Source organism: Oxyura jamaicensis, chromosome 3, assembly GCF_011077185.1.
Source record: "Oxyura jamaicensis isolate SHBP4307 breed ruddy duck chromosome 3, BPBGC_Ojam_1.0, whole genome shotgun sequence".
In the NCBI taxonomy this organism is placed as follows: Eukaryota; Metazoa; Chordata; class Aves; order Anseriformes; family Anatidae; genus Oxyura; species Oxyura jamaicensis.
The window spans coordinates 82776312-82793633 of NC_048895.1; the positions used below are offsets into that span (position 1 = coordinate 82776312).

General features: G+C 37.0%; 1 protein-coding gene across 6 annotated transcripts in view; it reads right to left on the minus strand.

The window, feature by feature from the left end:
- Positions 1-17322, minus strand: part of DOP1A (DOP1 leucine zipper like protein A) — a 64722-nt gene that overhangs the window by 11188 nt on the left and 36212 nt on the right. For all 6 annotated transcript variants that reach the window (XR_004749154.1, XM_035320533.1, XM_035320529.1 and 3 more), the window contains 13 exons: positions 14785-14885; positions 13318-13577; positions 10623-12630; positions 10402-10513; positions 9262-9441; positions 6570-6695; positions 4454-4588; positions 3868-3923; positions 3575-3679; positions 2794-2860; positions 1088-1232; positions 752-831; positions 98-207 (listed from right to left, as the gene is read on the minus strand). Coding sequence is in view for 5 of the 6 variants with exons in the window: in XM_035320533.1 (XP_035176424.1) it covers positions 98-207; positions 752-831; positions 1088-1232; positions 2794-2860; positions 3575-3679; positions 3868-3923; positions 4454-4588; positions 6570-6695; positions 9262-9441; positions 10402-10513; positions 10623-12630; positions 13318-13577; positions 14785-14885 (3485 nt within the window). In the remaining variant the exon portion in view is untranslated. The remainder of the gene's footprint in view (positions 1-97; positions 208-751; positions 832-1087; positions 1233-2793; positions 2861-3574; positions 3680-3867; positions 3924-4453; positions 4589-6569; positions 6696-9261; positions 9442-10401; positions 10514-10622; positions 12631-13317; positions 13578-14784; positions 14886-17322) is intronic.

Below are 17322 nucleotides of genomic sequence, written 5' to 3' on the forward strand. Positions count from 1 at the left end.
GATATCTAATCCTTGTAATGACTATTTCAACTGAAGTATCAAACACACCAAGTTTCAATTGGTGCTAGAGATCTACATAAATACATTGTAAAGATACCTGTGATTACGGAGGTAGGGAACAACATAGTGCATAATATTTACAAGCAAAGGAATAACCCTCTCCTTTTCATCACTGTAGAAAACCATATCCAGGAGATGAGCCAAAACCTACAAAAGGTGAGGAAGTTACGTTACCATGAATTCCCAAACTGCTTGTTATTTACTATACAGCAATTTTTTTTTTTAGTATAATGTCCTCCACTGAGTGTTCCAAGTTTATGATAGAGGTTATCAAATTTCAGGTACTATATAAAATCCAGAGTAAAAATATCCCTTCATTTTTAAAACAAAATGAGGTAAAAACACAGAACCATTAACTCTCGGACAAATCATTCTACAAAACAATCTAGAAAAGAAAAAAAATCCAGGGATCGACTGTGATTATCAGTAGTAAATAACACATAGAACTAACAACACATGAAGTGGGCCACCACAACAGTTCCCTATACTACATGTCTGAAAAGGCAGACTTTGCTTCTCATCTATCCCACTGAATATTTATAATTAGCTTAGCAACAAAGTTGTATTGTTATATGATAGGAACCAGTATGCATTCATACCACTGTTTCCCATCAAAGCGCATTCCCCAGGCTTTTCACGATATAAAAGATTATTATAAGACAGTATTTATTACACTTGAGGAGATAGTTACCTCAGAAAGCAGGGTCAATGCATGGACACTATAAACAGATGGAGTTATGCTTGAAGTTTCCATTGCTGGAGACAACATGTCTAAATGAAGATAATAATAGTAAAAAGTTCAAAGTTAATGTTCTTAAGCTATTATTCCCCTTGCAAGCATATTTTAATAGCTATGTTTTGAACGTGTACAGACTGCCAGATACACCATGTAAGGCACTAATGCCTCAACAATACTGAAGCAAATACAAACATACAAATAATAAAGCTACGCTTTTGCTAATTTTGGTGTGATAATTAATGTTTATTTAAAAGTTTTATTTCCAATAAAAGATGAAAGTGAAGTCACCTTCAATATCTGATTCTACATTGTTTCCATCAACCATGATCTTGGGGGAAGGCTTGACCTCTAAGTTTCGTCTTAGCCAAGTAGTCTGCTCCAAGGAAGAACCAGCAATTGCTCCAATGGCATCCACTATCTTGTGTGTTACATCCTGATAGGGGGAAAAAAAGAAAAAAAAGCTTTTAAGAACTTTGTGTAGAAGGGCTACATTTGTTGTCCTGACACGTTTTTGTTGAAAATCTCTAAGTAATCAGGTATAGAACTGCTTTAAATCACTTCTGCTCAATATTATCAATGATGAACTCCACAGAAAATGAGATCATCTTGAATGGATTACAAACAGTACTAAGTAGAAGACAGTACAGCTCTCTTCCATAGTACAGAACTGATATATAAGATAATTCTAGTACATTCAAGAAAAGGTTTGAAGTCAACAGAATAAAAAACTGTGTTTATCACATCCTGAAGGACTGAAGCATTTTTGTATAATCCTTCCTCCCACATATGCTGACCACAGTTCTGAACACACATCTGGTTGTGGTAGCAACCTTCTCACAAATACATGTCAAAATAGATAAGAAGGACATCTAAAAAGATATCTAAGCCTTACTCCACAGACACAATTAGTATCTGGAAAATGACTAAGGAAGTTATATTCTATGAACAATTGCTTAACTCAGGATTGGCTCTGCATGCTTTCCAACAAGATATTATTACATCACCTTGGAACCAAACCACATGCACATCTAACTACACACATCTGCTCATTAAGCAGGAATAATTTTGATTAGTAATCAAGTATTTGGGAACAAGCCAAAGCATAATTTGAACATGAGCTTGTAATACAGTGCTGCTACACACATCAGAATAAATTCTATGATTTTAATAATAACAGGACCCCTATTATGATTAGCAAGAAAACTACTCTTTCCTGGGTGGCCCCACATTAGAATTTTTCAAACCATTGTTCTCAGGAGCAAAGAATTCAGAAAACACAGTAACATTAAGAGAGTTTAGGAATGAAAAATACTGACATAAAATTAAAGGAACAGGCAAGGCCCTGCTTACAGAAAGCACTCCAGACAAAAAACGTAAAATAAGAAGATACACTTAATTGAGGAAAATAAGTATCAAATAAAACTGTCAAGACTCCATTATTTCACAGCCAGCAAATTCAATATAGGCTGTTTTATTACCAACCTGTTTGACATTTGTCTCTTCCTCAGTCTGCCTTCCAGTCCCACTACCCTTTTGCTTGTGACCACCTTTCTAACAACTCCCTCTCTCTCTTCCCCCACCCTGTGACCTCCCTCTAAAGCTCCCTCCTGCTTTGCTGGAAAACTAGCAGCACCTGGCTCTTGTCCAGCTGCTGTCTCTCCCTCAATGGGGGCACTTATTATCCTTCAACAGTCAATTAAAGTAATATTTTTAGGACACCTTTGATCAGACTTGGCTCAAAATTGGGCATTAATCCTTGGCCTGAATGGAGAAGGACAGCACATAGGTCTAATTTCCTTCAGAAACTACACTAAATGAAACAGTCAACATACCAGCAATAAATATTTAAAATTTGTTTATCACTTATTAATTGCTTAAAAACACTTTTACAAGGAACATAATGTGGGTACTGCCTTGTTATTCATGTGATTCTATCAAATGAGGCATTTATTGTTCAGTATTTTCAAAGCAACAAACCTACAAAAATTTCTTACCTGAAGATCTCTTTGGTCTTTCTTGTTCTCCAAGCTTGGATTTTTCATAATAAATTCATTAAGAACACTGAAAAAATTGAAATAAATTCGGATTTTGTAAGTTAACCAGTAATTTTGAAAGCCAGGACAAATCTGAAGAAATTTATATGCACAGTATTTGTTTACTAAACCTTAATGTCACTACTCCTTATCAAAATTCTAGAAAACATCTTTGCAAGTTTAAGTTAGTTTTGATTATACCATAAAGTTTATCACATATTTTACTAGAATATACTCAAGTATCTTTAGAGACAATTTACTAGTGAAGTTAAATTCCATAAATTCAAGAAAATGGTGCTTGATGCTTTATACAGAAAACCATATCCAACATGTTATTTCTAATGCTCCACAAACAGCTTCTGTGCTAGAAATGAATCCTTTCTAGGAGGCTGCAAATCCTTTCTGGGAGGCTGCAAATCTACAATGCCTAAAAAATAGGCATTATTATTAGTTACTGCGTAAGTAAAATGAGAAATGTTAATCTACTGTTTACAGAGCTGAATGGCTCCAATAATCAGTAAGGTAATAAAAAAATATTATGTAACATTCTAATACAAAATTTAATCTCTACACATAACCATTCCTCAGAGAAGGAGCTAATAGGAACAGAACAGAGGTAACAGGGATTCATTTTCAGATGTTTTTCTCTTATTTTTGAGTGAACACACTAACAACACTTCAGTATGATTTCACACGCTTACGTTGAGCTTCTTTAGAATCTACAAATATCAAGAACCCTTACCCAAGTATGAGGAATTGTCCTGGAGCTGGAAGACCAACCTGGATGGAATCCTTTAACAGAAGCAGCAGTGCTGCCCAGCTATCTACTAAGCTGGTCACTGGAATCCTAAAATAGAGAGCAATAACAGCAATGAAAATAGCTTCATCTCCCTCAGCGTTTCCCACTTTCTTTTTACCTCACAGGTCTCCTGTCATGTCTTTCTTCATGACTTATATTACACAAGCCATTTCTTTTCCTAGAGATTGCCCAACTGCTTCTTGATGACGGAAATGAAGTTTAACTTCTTGACTTACCTTTGAGTATAAGCATAGAAAAACTGCAACATGCAAACTTCCAGTGAAAGATGTTTCTAGGGAAAAAAGAAAGAAAACAGTTATAAGGAAGAAAAACAAACAAACAAAAACAACAACAACAAAATACTTTCCCCCCTTTTGCTAGAGCAAAAATGAAAACACTTTTACTGCAGTGTCTGAAGATGCAACTTAATTCATTAACAGGGTATTATGAATACCCAATAAGGTATCTCTTTATGAAATTATTCTTCTCTTGTTTCTTCTCTTCCTCACTTCTCTTTCCCACCCAAAAGAAAAATCAACCTTATACTAGGGGTTCCCTCATGTAAGTAACAAGTAACCTATCTCCACAAAACACTTTTTGAACAGAAGCAGTAAACAAGATTTTGGAGTCATTCAAAAAATTGTAATAACTTAGGTGACTTCCCTCCAAAAGCTCACTTATCTACTAGATATTCAAAATTTTCACACTAAGTACAGTACACAATTACTTCATGCACAAAGCCAACCAAGTACCTACATCGGTGTTCTAAACTTTACTAAGAAGACATTCAATAAATCAATAGCACTTCTACAGTTTTCATACCTTGTCCTTTGCTATGGCTGGAGGCTGCTTCAAAACTTCCTTCACTGTTTGTATAACAGTCTCAGTTCTCATAACACTGATTGAGCGAACTAGCTCAACCAGCAGAAGCTGTTCTTCACCTGCTGCAGGAATAACCTAGAAGAAAAAATGTATGTCACATTACCATCACAGGCAATACCTATCCCAAAATTAAGGCCTCACAGGCTTTTTTCTTAGGTAAATGGAAAGAGACCTACTACTATGAAGGATCAAGAGGATCCAGACCTGAAATGCCTCTTAGAGCCACATGTCTTTACAGACTATGAAAGGGATCTTAGAAAGCTGCCTATATTGTTGTGGTGGTTTTACCGTGCTAGGCAGTTGAATACCACAACCGCTCTCTCACTCCCCCTCCTCAGATGAGGAGGGGAAGAAGTAAAGGAAAGAACAACTCACGGGTTGAGATAAGGATGATTTAATTAAAAAGGGGAAAAAAAATATATATATATATAATTAAGGAAATATTATTATTAATTAAACAATTCAACTAAAGGGAAAAAAGGGAAAGGGGAAAAGGGAGGGGGAAAGGGAATAACTAAACAAAACAAGTAAAGGCTATGTGGAAGTGCAGAGGAAAGAAATTACTCTCTACTTCCCACAAATGAGCCATGCTTGACCACGTCCTTGAAGCAGGGCCTCAACGCACGTAGCCGGTGTTTGGGAGGAGGACAGACGTTTTCGCAATGGGAGCCCACCCCTCCCCTCTTCTTCCTTTTTCCACCTTTTATTGCTGAGTGTGACATCATATGGTATGGAATATCCCTTTGGTTGGTTTAGGTCAGCTGCCCTGCTGATGTTTCTTTCTCACTTTTTGCCCACCCCCTAGGAGGGTCAGAGAGAGTCCTGATGCTGTGCCAGCACTTCTCAGCAGCAGACACAACACTGGTGTGATACCACTGCTGTTCTAGCTACAAGTGCAGAGCACAGCACTGTATGGGCTGCTGCAGGGAAAGTTAACATCCCAGCCAGACCCAGTACAATTGTGAGCGATGCTTTTAAGAAAGCTCATGATGAGCAGATTTCTATCAAGTGACGAAGAGCATCCTGACAAATTTCTGAGTCAGAGTAAAAATAACTCTTAAAGCTTCCTTCAAGAATACATGTTGACTTCAACTACTTCTGTGGTAGTCTTCAGGTTAGCTCAAGATATTTCAATAAAACCTTAAGCAATCAAGCAGGTAAGCATACAAAATCTGAAAATCTGAAACTCAAGGTTGGAAGCATCAGTTTAGCTTTGTCATCTACAATTTGAACTTTGACCACATGGTTTCCAACTGGAAACACACCACTTCACAAAACACTACACATTTTTCTGTGAAATGTTTACCTCACCTTCATGCTATATGTGAGATGTTACACAAGAGTTTATGTAACTTGTTTCTATCCAGGACATGATGCAAGTTGAGAGCTCCTACAAAGTCATCACTGAACTTACAGTATAATTTTAAAAAGATGCATTATAGAGGTTGGGGAGGGTGCTGAGGCAAAGAATACATATTCTGCTGCAATGTATGAGATAATTACATAAATAAGGCCCGAAGTATAATTCATATGCAGAGAGGTCAAATTTATAATTGTGGCCTCAAAAGCAAAAAGGCAGCAAATACTCTATTTCTGCAAAACTAGATGAGTAAAAATCGTAGTAATTAAACTAACATCTGAGAATGAACACAGCGAACTAAATTATTCAACAAAATCATGCTTTTAACCAGCTGTGGCAAATAGTATATATGAACTAAAATCTTGACTATTCATGAAGACACTTAGCATGCATTCATGTCCCTAAGCTTCTGCACAAATCATCATCATTCTATTACTCTGCTACAGAGCAACTTCGGTGGCACACACTGTCCTAGATTCCAGAAAAGTACAGGGAAGTAATACCAGGTTTTAGATAAAATCAATTTTAAATTGGTAACACCCCAACAGTACAGTTGCTAATTAAAAATACAACATAAATATTTTCCATTACATAATATGTATTATTCACTGGAATGCCCAAATCTTATCCCTAATGCTTCCAAATCACTTAAAGCTATTACTGCAATTTAAAGTGACCATGGCAGTATAAACATACCTTTGTTCTAGAAGCATTTTTATTTTGTCTTCTTTCATTCCATACAAATGCAATAGCAGCCATAAAGTGAACACCATGATTCATTGAAATTGGACCCAACAGTTCAAGAATCTGCTGCCTCAGATTCTGAAACATGGAGGAACACATACACTTTTAGTTAAGTATCCCAGCATTACATTCAGAACAGCTAAGAAAATATACTTCGAGTTTGAAAGTGATAATGAAGTAGGAAGCAACAGATAGAAAGGTACAGAACTCAAGGTGATGTATAAGGCCGGTATAAGAAACAGTGTGGCCAGCAGGGCCAGGGAGGTGATCGTCCCCCTGTACTCGGCTCTGGTGAGGCCGCACCTCGAGTACTGTGTTCAGTTTTGGGCCCCTCGCTACAAGAAGGACATCGAGGTGCTTGAGCGAGTCCAGAGAAGGGCTACGAAGCTGGTGAGGGGCCTGGAGAACAAGTCCTACGAGGAGCGGCTGAAGGAGCTGTGACTGTTTAGCCTAGAGAAGAGGAGGCTCAGGAGTGACCTTATTGCTCTCTACAGGTACCTCAAGGGAGGCTGTAGCGAGGTGGGGGTTGGTCTGTTCTCCCACGTGCCTGGTGACAGGACGAGGGGGAATGGGCTTAAGTTGCGCCAGGGGAGGTTTAGGTTGGATGTTAGGAAGAGCATCTTTACTGAAAGGGTTGTTAGACATTGGAACGGGCTGCCCAGGGAAGTGGTGGAGTCGCCATCCCTGGAGGTCTTTAAAAGACGTTTAGATGTAGAGCTTAGGGGTATGGTTTAGTGGGGACTGTTAGTGTTAGGTCAGAGGTTGGACTTGATGATCTTGAGGTCTCTTCCAACCTAGAAATTCTGTGATTCTGTGATCTGACAAACTGGGTAAATGTCCTGAAAAATATAAGCAGCAATAACAGCTTGAGCTTTGCATGTAAAGGTAGGGAATAAACAACTACCTATTCAGGATGAGAAACTATTTAAGATAGCAGTGCTGCATAAAAAATAAAGTTGTGGGGCTATTGTGGATCACAAACTCACTGCGTCGACTTTGCAAGGAAGTGGAAAAAAGCATTCATAAATAGCAGCACTTCATGACAGACATGAAATATTTGTCTTGAAAGAAGATACCGTGTACCATGTCCAGTTTTGGACACCTTACTTCAAGATATGTACACAAGCTGAGAAAACTCAAACCATAAAAAATAAGAAAGATTAGTGATACAGAAGATGACCTATGAGAAGAGGCAAAACTGGGTATGTATAGGCAGGAGGCAAGAGGCTAAGTGGAAATATAACAATTATCAAGTGCTTATTATTATGACAAAATTATGACAATTATCAAGTGCTTATTATTATTATGACAAAAGAAAGATGTGTATGCTACAAATAGGGATAGGCCTTATAGGAAGTGAGAGAAAAAATAACTAGTAGGAAATAAAATAAAAAAAAAAACACAGAAGAAAGAACAAGCTACTCTGTGAGACTAAAATATTCATTGTTGAAACTCTTAACATCATGGTTTTTTAAGCACGCCCCATTTCTTTAGACATTTATTTCATAAGCCACCTTCTCATCCTGCTCTTCAACCTGTTTTCTATGACAGGAAGATTTCAGAGAAAACTGCACTTTATCTGTTTTCTGGAAGCCGTTTCTACATTGGTCTGATATATTTGAGTAGGAATTGTCTAATCTTGCAGAAGACTGTTATATAGGATCCGAGAACTTGACTATGTGATTCATACACTTGCCAAGAGCGTGGTTGCAGTCACTGGAAAGGCCTTTATAAAGGACATTTTCATGGACAGCACATGTTGAATGCTCTTTTGAATAGCATGGATTTAGGTAAACTAAAGAAAACCTAGGACTTACAGAAAAGTTAATATTGAACCAGCGTGAAAAAGCTTATCTTATTTTCACAGAAGCAGCATAACATCATATGCCATCCACAGGTACAGACCCCCCTTCATTGAGCAGGAAGCCCTACTGGCAGCACAAATATGACCACAGATAATGTCTATGGAAAGACATGGAGTCTTCAGGAGTGATCACTCCTTCAACCTGAATGACAAACGTTGAAAATGCCGTAAAACAGCATCATCACAAACAGTACCTGATAATATTCAAATTAACTATTAGGAAATAATATTTTAAAAAGTTTCAGATTTAACTGAATTTCCTATTTTAAAATGTGCAACATCTGAATTTTGAAGTGCTTCCAATGAGAAGGCTAGGCAGCACTCTCAGTATTTAACACCCTCTCCAATTCTCATCTTTGTGATTGCTGGGCTATTTCCCCATGTATAAGGATATCACAGTATGGGCACTGAATGAGTAAATGAACTGGTTTAAAAGTATCGGAATACAACGCGTTCTAAGAGGACAGTTCTCTTTTGTTAAGATTTTATGTGAGCATTTTACAACTTTTGAGACATAAAAGGGTGGCTTAAATGGTTCAAGTATTTTTCAGGATGGATTTAATTTTCTTTGTAGAAAGCAAATTGGAAACTTGTTAGCTGATACATTTAAGTTTAAAAGCAGAGTCAATACCTATTTTCTTGGGTCTTGTTTCTCAGGTGGGTGGATAGATTAGGACAAATGTATTAGAAGTCAATTTACATTTAAGGGAATGTAATTGGATTTAGTTTGATGAAGGTATTTATGTACAATGTAAACAATATTATCCCTGATATTCTGACCTTTGTTGACCCAAGATTAATAGTGGTAATGGATGCTGCAGCAGCAGTAGTTTTCTCTGAAGAGTCTGCAAGGTGAAGGATGCTCCACAACAAAGTCACAGAAGACATGATCATGTGCAGGATAGACAGGATCCCATTGCGTGCTTCAATCAAGTGCTTCTGATCTACATTAACCAAAAGCTAGAACATTTCAAGCGAAGAGGGCAAGAACAGCATTAAATATCTACACAAACAACATTAGTAAAATAGTGTAAATTGAGACAATGTATGTGAAAGCTTTAAACCATGACTCCTTTTCAAAACAGCTTTTCAGTAATTTTTTCAATATGTACAGGCTTTGAGTTTATCAAATAATAATTGATTAACTAATCTTCTGACTCTCAGTCATTAAGAATGGAATGTATTCTGAACATGTGGTACATCATGGCTACAGCAATCTATTTTGTATCATCTGCTTATACCTTTGCAAAACATAATTATTTCAGAATTCGAGGTTTAACTAATACACTAAGTAAAATTATTTACTTGCACAGGCAATAAACACTTCTTGGTTATTTTCAAATGAATGGAAGGCAAAGGGGAATAAAAACAAAAGTGACAAAACCAAGATAGACAGCAGAACAAAAGTTTTCATGTAAAATCTAGGCCAAATTCTTTAAAGAGACTATGCTCTTAATATCAGATCTGAAAATATTGCTTAAGAAAAATTGTGAATATACCTAAGAAGCAGAAAGAAAACATTTTGACATATTGCATGATGAACATAATCCAGCCAGAAAGTGCCAGATATGCATCAGTCTGCAAAGTTCCACAATGAAGTCGCAATGAAGTTCCAAAAAGTTGCATTTTAGAGGTCCGAAAGTTAGTTGTTTTAGGGGAATAATGATAACAACAGAAAAGCCTAAGAATACTCTCTTTGAAGTATAATTAGTAGAAAATTATTGTTCCGTTTAATTGAGATGTATACACTATCCATGAAAAACACATTTATAACCAAGATTACTACATTGCTACTATTTTCCCCACTCAGACCGTCAGCTTTGTGCAAGCAACTAATACAAGCACGTTAATACAATTACAGTCCTTAATTTGACATACACTGCATAGATAGGAACTTCTCAGATGCCCAAGTAAATTTACCTGGTGATATTGTGTAGATGGATCTAGCAGGCAGTAATGAATTATTGTTGTAATCCCTTCTAATAGAGTAAGAACCATATCTGGGGGAGTGACTGATGCCATCCAGAGAGGCCTAAAATAAAAGATTATTATTATTTTTTTAAATGAGCTCATCCAGGGGCAAAGTAATTCAACATAATCAAATTTGCTTAAAAAGATTATACACCTCTAGATGCACATACCTATTATCCGATAATCCTGTTTCATATTTATATTGCTGAATTAAATTATCCAAGTTCCTGCAGAGCTGAAGAGTCACAGAAACCACCACCCTCTGAAGAACCTTTCCCATGTAAGGCAAAGTGGAAGTGATAAGGCCAATCCACTGAGGATGCATTTTACAGGCACAGTGTTGATGTAAAGCTCTTATCACTGCACAGAGAAACATGCCTTGGCAGGTTATTGGCTGGGAGTGTAAATACTGAAGAGAAGTCATTGGCTGCTGGGGACCAATGTGCTCCAAGTCTGTTATGACGAAGTCGAAGCCTGTTTCGTTTTCCTCAGGCACAGTCATTACTCTGTGTTCCAACACTATCAGCCGCTGAAGTACTTTTAAAAGCTGTGACTGTAGAGTACTCCCATTGTCAAATTCATCTTCAGAAAAGTTTATAAGGCTGTCTTCAGAGAAACCTTCTTCTACAGCCACTATGTTTTTTCCAGCCATCTTTTCACTGTGCCATTTCTGTGCGCTAAAGATAGAAGACAGCAGACAATGCAGGATCACTTTCTGAACCTTGCACTTGGATAACATGTCCGAAATAAAACTAGGAAAGCCCTTTGCAGAGCTTTCTATAACTTTTGCCAATTCAGCAAAGAGAAGTGTCAGAATTTCTATACTCATCATTTGCATATTACGGTTTCCTATTAGATCTTGTGAGGTTACTTTAACGTGAGTTGGATAGTGGCTCCGCATGTAATATAAACACAAGGAGATAAGAATTTCTATGTACATAGAACTCCGAAAGTTATGGTTAGAATCAACTGGAATGTGACTATAGAAATCCTTGCCCATAACAGATATCCGATGTCTGGCTAGAAGATTCTGGAGCAGTGAGAGCTGAGGAGTATACGCATTGTTGACGCTGGTAGTGGAGATAGCACTTACAAAAGCTGAAGGATTTGTCTTCAGAATTGCTTTAATTGCAGAAAAAGCATACAGTGTCCTTGAGGAGTCATACAGCTGGAGATAAAGCAGTACATGTTGATACAAGGGATGGATATTAAAATTGGGAGATTTCCGCATTCCTGGGGACCCCACATCACTCTCTATTTCTGAAATTTCTCCTTCTCCACAGCTGTACCAGTTTTCTAAATCAAGGCCATCACTAAAAAAGACATTTGTTTGTTTAAGCTTTTCTGTTTGTGCTTTCTTCTTCTCTTCATCTTTCTTTTTGGCTATTTTCACCTTCGGTTTTGCACCTGGTTGCTTACCAGCCTCTTTTACAATTGTTTCTTTTTCTGACATTTTTTCCGGTAGTTTTCCTTTGAAGCTGAACTGAATGCTACTGTGGCTCCGCTTTCTGGACTTGGACTCTGTGGAAGCAAGAGTGAGATCTGACAGGGATTGCTGGCTTGCTGCGATACAGGGTGAGGAGTTATTTCTTGAAATTTCATCTCTTAAGCTCTCAAGTCCAGTCTCAGTTGAGGCTGACAATAACTGGGAACTGTCATTACTAAGCAAACTACTTTGGCTACTTTGAATATTTTGATCTTCACTTTTAGTCATCTCTTCAGGGTTATCCAAAGGACTGAAATTACACGAAGTATCCTCAGAGTGCAGACTATGTTTAACTGGATCATTCTCTTCTCCAAGACTGCTTACAACCCTGCAGATAAGGTCAGTAATGACTTGCTGCACAATTTCATCAGGTGAGTCCTCTCTCAGAGTCTGAGAGCTATCTTGAGCACTCAGGCTTTCTGTTTCCACCTCATAGCTGATGTTGTCTCCAGTAGATGACTGAGAACAGCCAGAATCAGAACTCTGCAGTATTTCAACCTGATTGTCAGGAAGGTCAAAATCAGACACAACCATTGGAATGGTCTCACTGCTGGTACTTAACAAGGAAAGCCTGTCACTCAGAGGGTTGACAGTCAGGCTGAAGTTCTCCATTTCATCCATAACAAGCTGTTTTTCATTGCCTTCTTTAGGTATAATAAGTTGTCCTTGGCTTACAGGCACATGGGAAAATGCTTAAAGAAAAACATGAAAAAGTTATACACATGGTACCTTGTCTTTCAGAAAAGAATTTAGAATTTATATTTAGAATTTAAACTATTATCAAGGCTTCGAATTAAATAAAGGTATAGTAAATAGCTCCTTTTTACTTTAAAGCAGGAAAAAACAGTAAATAACAAGTAACACATTCTCATAAGCAAGCCAAAATTACTTTAGTAGTAGACCTTAACAAAGCATAATTCCCTCATGAAGCCTTATGCAGTCTTATCTACTTGTGTTTTCACAAAAAATAAAAAATAAAAAAATTAGTAATATGTTACTAAGAATACAGAATGCATGCAAACACCTTCAAACTGAATCAGTATGTTTTCAGTCAGCCCCACATCAGTGTTCCTAATTTGAAAAAGCATCTAACTTCTTGGTTAAGCTTCAGGTCATATGCTTAAGTTCTACTGAAGTATGTAAGACATAATAACACGCTCTGCATGGCAATACTTGTATACTGTCTTAATCTGAGAGCAGTTAAAGATACTTGGGACACCTAGATTTGAATAAGAAAACGTGCACAAAAGCACACCTAAGCCATTCTAGCACTTTATTTTGCTAGTTATGCTCAAAAAATCTGTATTTTTAATACTGCATATAAATAGCAAATTAATAAATTCATTAATGAACTTCCTAGAGTATTGTTGTGTACACACCATCAGCACAACTGAACTTCTGCATAAAGTGTTTTTCATTTTCTTCTTCAGGGTGATAGGGAGACTTAGTCCAATAACACTCAGCCTGTACTCGTTGAACAGAAACTCGCTGAGTTTTTGGATGAAGCAGCAGTAGGAGCAAAGGTTCAAGAACCCTTGCAATATCATGTCTCTGAAGTACTTGATTTAACCAGGCTTGTCCCACTGACCACGTAGAACCATCCAAGCTGTTAAGGCTGTCCAGCATGATGAACAAAGATCTAGAACAGAAAGAAGAATGAATCTCACGTATTCTATACAACTCAGTATAATTCCATTTCAGTCTGATATGATAAATTTCTACATGTCAGAATACACTCCAGTGTGCAACCTGAAGTTCTATATTTTATTACAGCCTGATGAAGAAATTGCCAGGAAAAGCTAGTAATAAAGTCAGTTAACACAGCTGCTGTAGTAATAGTAGTACAGAGTGTTACAGTATTTGTACAGCTACTAACATAGCAAGGACTGGTTGCCTTTAAGTGTTACTGCAGCACAAAATGATAAACCTTAAAATGCCAGTTCACACAGCTGCATGGACAAGAAGATAACTTATTCAAAGATCTTTCCTTCAAGAACCGGGAGGATAAATGTATTTGACAACTCAAATCCTTTCAACCAACAAATCCATTCCAGACTTCTGGAAAAACAGTATGTGTTTATGACTAAATTTTACTGTTTCATGTCCTCCAGTGTTCATAAGCTCTTAACTCTAAATACAAAATTTATTACAACTTCTGCAATGAGTGACAGCGTCAAGCCAAAAAAATAACCTTTTTACTCTGCTTCCTACGGTCAAGTATGTACTGGAAAATTAAACATGCATTTTCGCCACAGCATTTGTGCTAGCTTAGGAAGATGAGACTAGTTCAGAGTCCAGATCATTCAGCTTCTTCTGGGAAGGTGGTCTGATACCAGAATGCAAAATGGAAATCCCCTGCTCTTGTATAAGTGACATCTTATATTAAAGCAAACAAACAAACAAACAAAAAAAAAACAGATTAAACAAAATAACTTTTTAATTGTGCTAACTTGCAATTGTTCTTAAGTTTTCCTCTTTATGGTTATTTTTCCGCTTCATATAATGAAATAGAAGCGAAATACTTCTGTGTTCACTTCTCTCTCTTGTTTTTACTGAATCAAAGAGATAGGATAGTATGTTCAATACAGAAATATTTTAACCAGCATTAGTCAATGCATCACATGACCATTCCTGTCCTAACGTTTGTAGCTATTGCAACAATTCACAGCTTACATAATCCTCATGGCAAAAATCATTTTGTCTAACCTTTAATTTCTTTGCCTTTTTCCTGGATCTCAGTCACAGTGTATTTCTCTAAGTTCTGGACACTATATGCTGCCACTATGACATAGTTAAAATAATTTTGCCTCAGTGTCTTTCACTGGATCATGCTTGCCATCACCAACCTGTCGAAGGTACGGCCAAAGGAAGATGACTTGTTAATATGAAGGTCCCGGGTGAGATGCCATAGCACTGCAAACTTTGCATGAGCTTCCATTCTTACTTTCTGTGGACAAAATTGTAAGTTAGTTCTGTTAAGATACATCAGCCTCTGATAAGAAATGGAAAACAGAGCTATACAGCAGCCTAAAAGATGACAAGAAATTATTAAAGATACCTTTAACTGCATGTTCATATCCTATTTTCAAATAGTAAAAACAATAGACAACAATAGATCTTTGTGAACAATTTTAGCAACATTAAAGATTCTTCCCTCTCTCTCCCTCTAGATCTTGGCTGCTTTAGTTTCCAAGTACTTTAAACCTTTTTAAGCCACACTTAATGCTGTAACTTGAGCAATACTTGTCTTACTCTCATGAGTTGAATGGCTCTGTTTTCATGGAGCTTATCTATATCAAGGCACTAGAAGAGATCATGAGGAGAGAACAGGAAGAAACATGCAGGGCTTTTTGAACAGTCAAGGATACAGACGCAGAGAAAAGTGGTAGACAGAGAAAAAATATTTATAGATAGTTAACCAGCTGGTCGTGTCTGGAATCATGGGATTAAATACAGTAACCAAGGAAACAAGGGAATGAAAATAGGTTGGCTAGAAAGAGAGATGTAAGAATTCTCCAGCTAGATAAAGAACAGTTTATCAATAAAATGCCAATTCTTGCTTTGGAATTCATAGTTTTGTTGTAACAAAAAGGACATGGTTAGCAGCAGATGACTTCGTATGACTGCTAATAACATGGAGAATATTTAATGGTGAAAATGGTATTTAACAATGTTTATGCCTTCATTTCTTTACTGTGGCTGATCAAGGGAAAGAGTTGTTGAGCACAGCTGTAAACAATAGTAAATGATGCACTGTAATACACAGGTACATCTGTTAAAGACAGCTTTATCCAAGAGACAAGGAAGCTACTAAGCACTAGGAGGATTGAACAAAACATGAAAATCAGAATGGGTACACTGAGTAAAGCATCAGGCAAAATTATTTAAAATGCAGTCAGGGTTTAAACTAAGCTACTGAATGATAAAGAGAGACAAGATGATGATGAAGATTTTCACTTGTTTGTTTTTAAAATATGTGCTTATAAAGAACAGGTAAGTATATTTACCTCTTAGCAAAATGAGACCAAATCAAACTATTAATGCAACTGTGATAATCTGGCATAATTCCAGATTTAAACTACAACATGCAGCCTGAGAGGCTTTGCCACAACTAACACAACTGACATCTGCCACAATATCACAAATTTTAAGCAAAAGGTAGAAAAAAAATAAATAAATCTGAAAGTTACAGAACGGATACAAGATACAGAGGTATACTGAAAGAAAGAAAGAAAAGAAACAAAGGAATTTTTTAAAGAAAAAAAAAGTGACCTGTATTTAGAAAGAAAAAAACATATTTCTCAGGGAAAAAAAAAAAAAAAAAAAAACTGCTGCAAAATCTATACAGCTGTCCAAAAACAATTCCCTCCTGTCTGCTAAATAAAGAGTGAAAATTCCAGCTCTACAACACATGCAGACGACTCCATGTAAGTCCTTGCAATCCATACTGGTAAGATGTAAGAAGTTACTGTCTTTACAGTAAGATTGACAAAAATGAGTGAATACCACATTGGCAGTGACAGCAACTCACAGACCAACACAACATAAATCGTTAGCAGCTTTATCAATATGACAACTTGTGAACTGCAGTGATTGACAAACTGGCTCATAATTGCTTTTGTTGATCTGGTTACTCTCTCGTAGAAAGTTAAAAAGGCAACTATTTCTAAATGACAGAGCCAAGAAATGTCAAAGCATTTAAGCAAGTAATTTCCTACCATTCATTCTGCTGGGGCCGTGAACACAGTTCATATGCTTAAAATTTTAAATGGTACAAAGGCCTCAACTCAAATGTTGACAGCCACTATCTAGAACTAGTTTCTAGGAAAAAAAAGTACCCACCATTACAAACAGAATACCTATTAACCAAAAGCTAACCATTTGCTTTATATAGTGGGCAGCAGAACATAACTTTTGATAAGGGACAAAATCTCCTACATAATGTCTACATGTCTCTTAACACTGAAAAGCCCCATTTTCTAGCATGGGACCACATAGACATAAAAGAAACTGCAATGTGAGCACCTTCCAGCTTCAAAAGCTTTTAAAAATGTATTTGATTTGCACTAGCTAAACTGACAGCAAAACAGATTGTCAATACAATAGCCAAACTAGTTTCTAAAAAACAGCCAGCAGTGAGCCAATAGACCTCTGAACAGCAAGAAGGAAAGGAAGAAATCCACCAAGCTGGGTCATGAGCAAACATAATAGCCTGTGGCAGCAGAATAGGAGACAGGACAAGTAACAAAGTAATAACCAGAAACCAAACACTTATGGTAGAAGCAGAGAAACAGCTCTCTCATCACTCAAGAGGTTCTACTCAGACTATAAGGGCATGGCTGTTGACAGGAGAGAGAGATGGCAAGTAAAGACCTTCAAGGAAA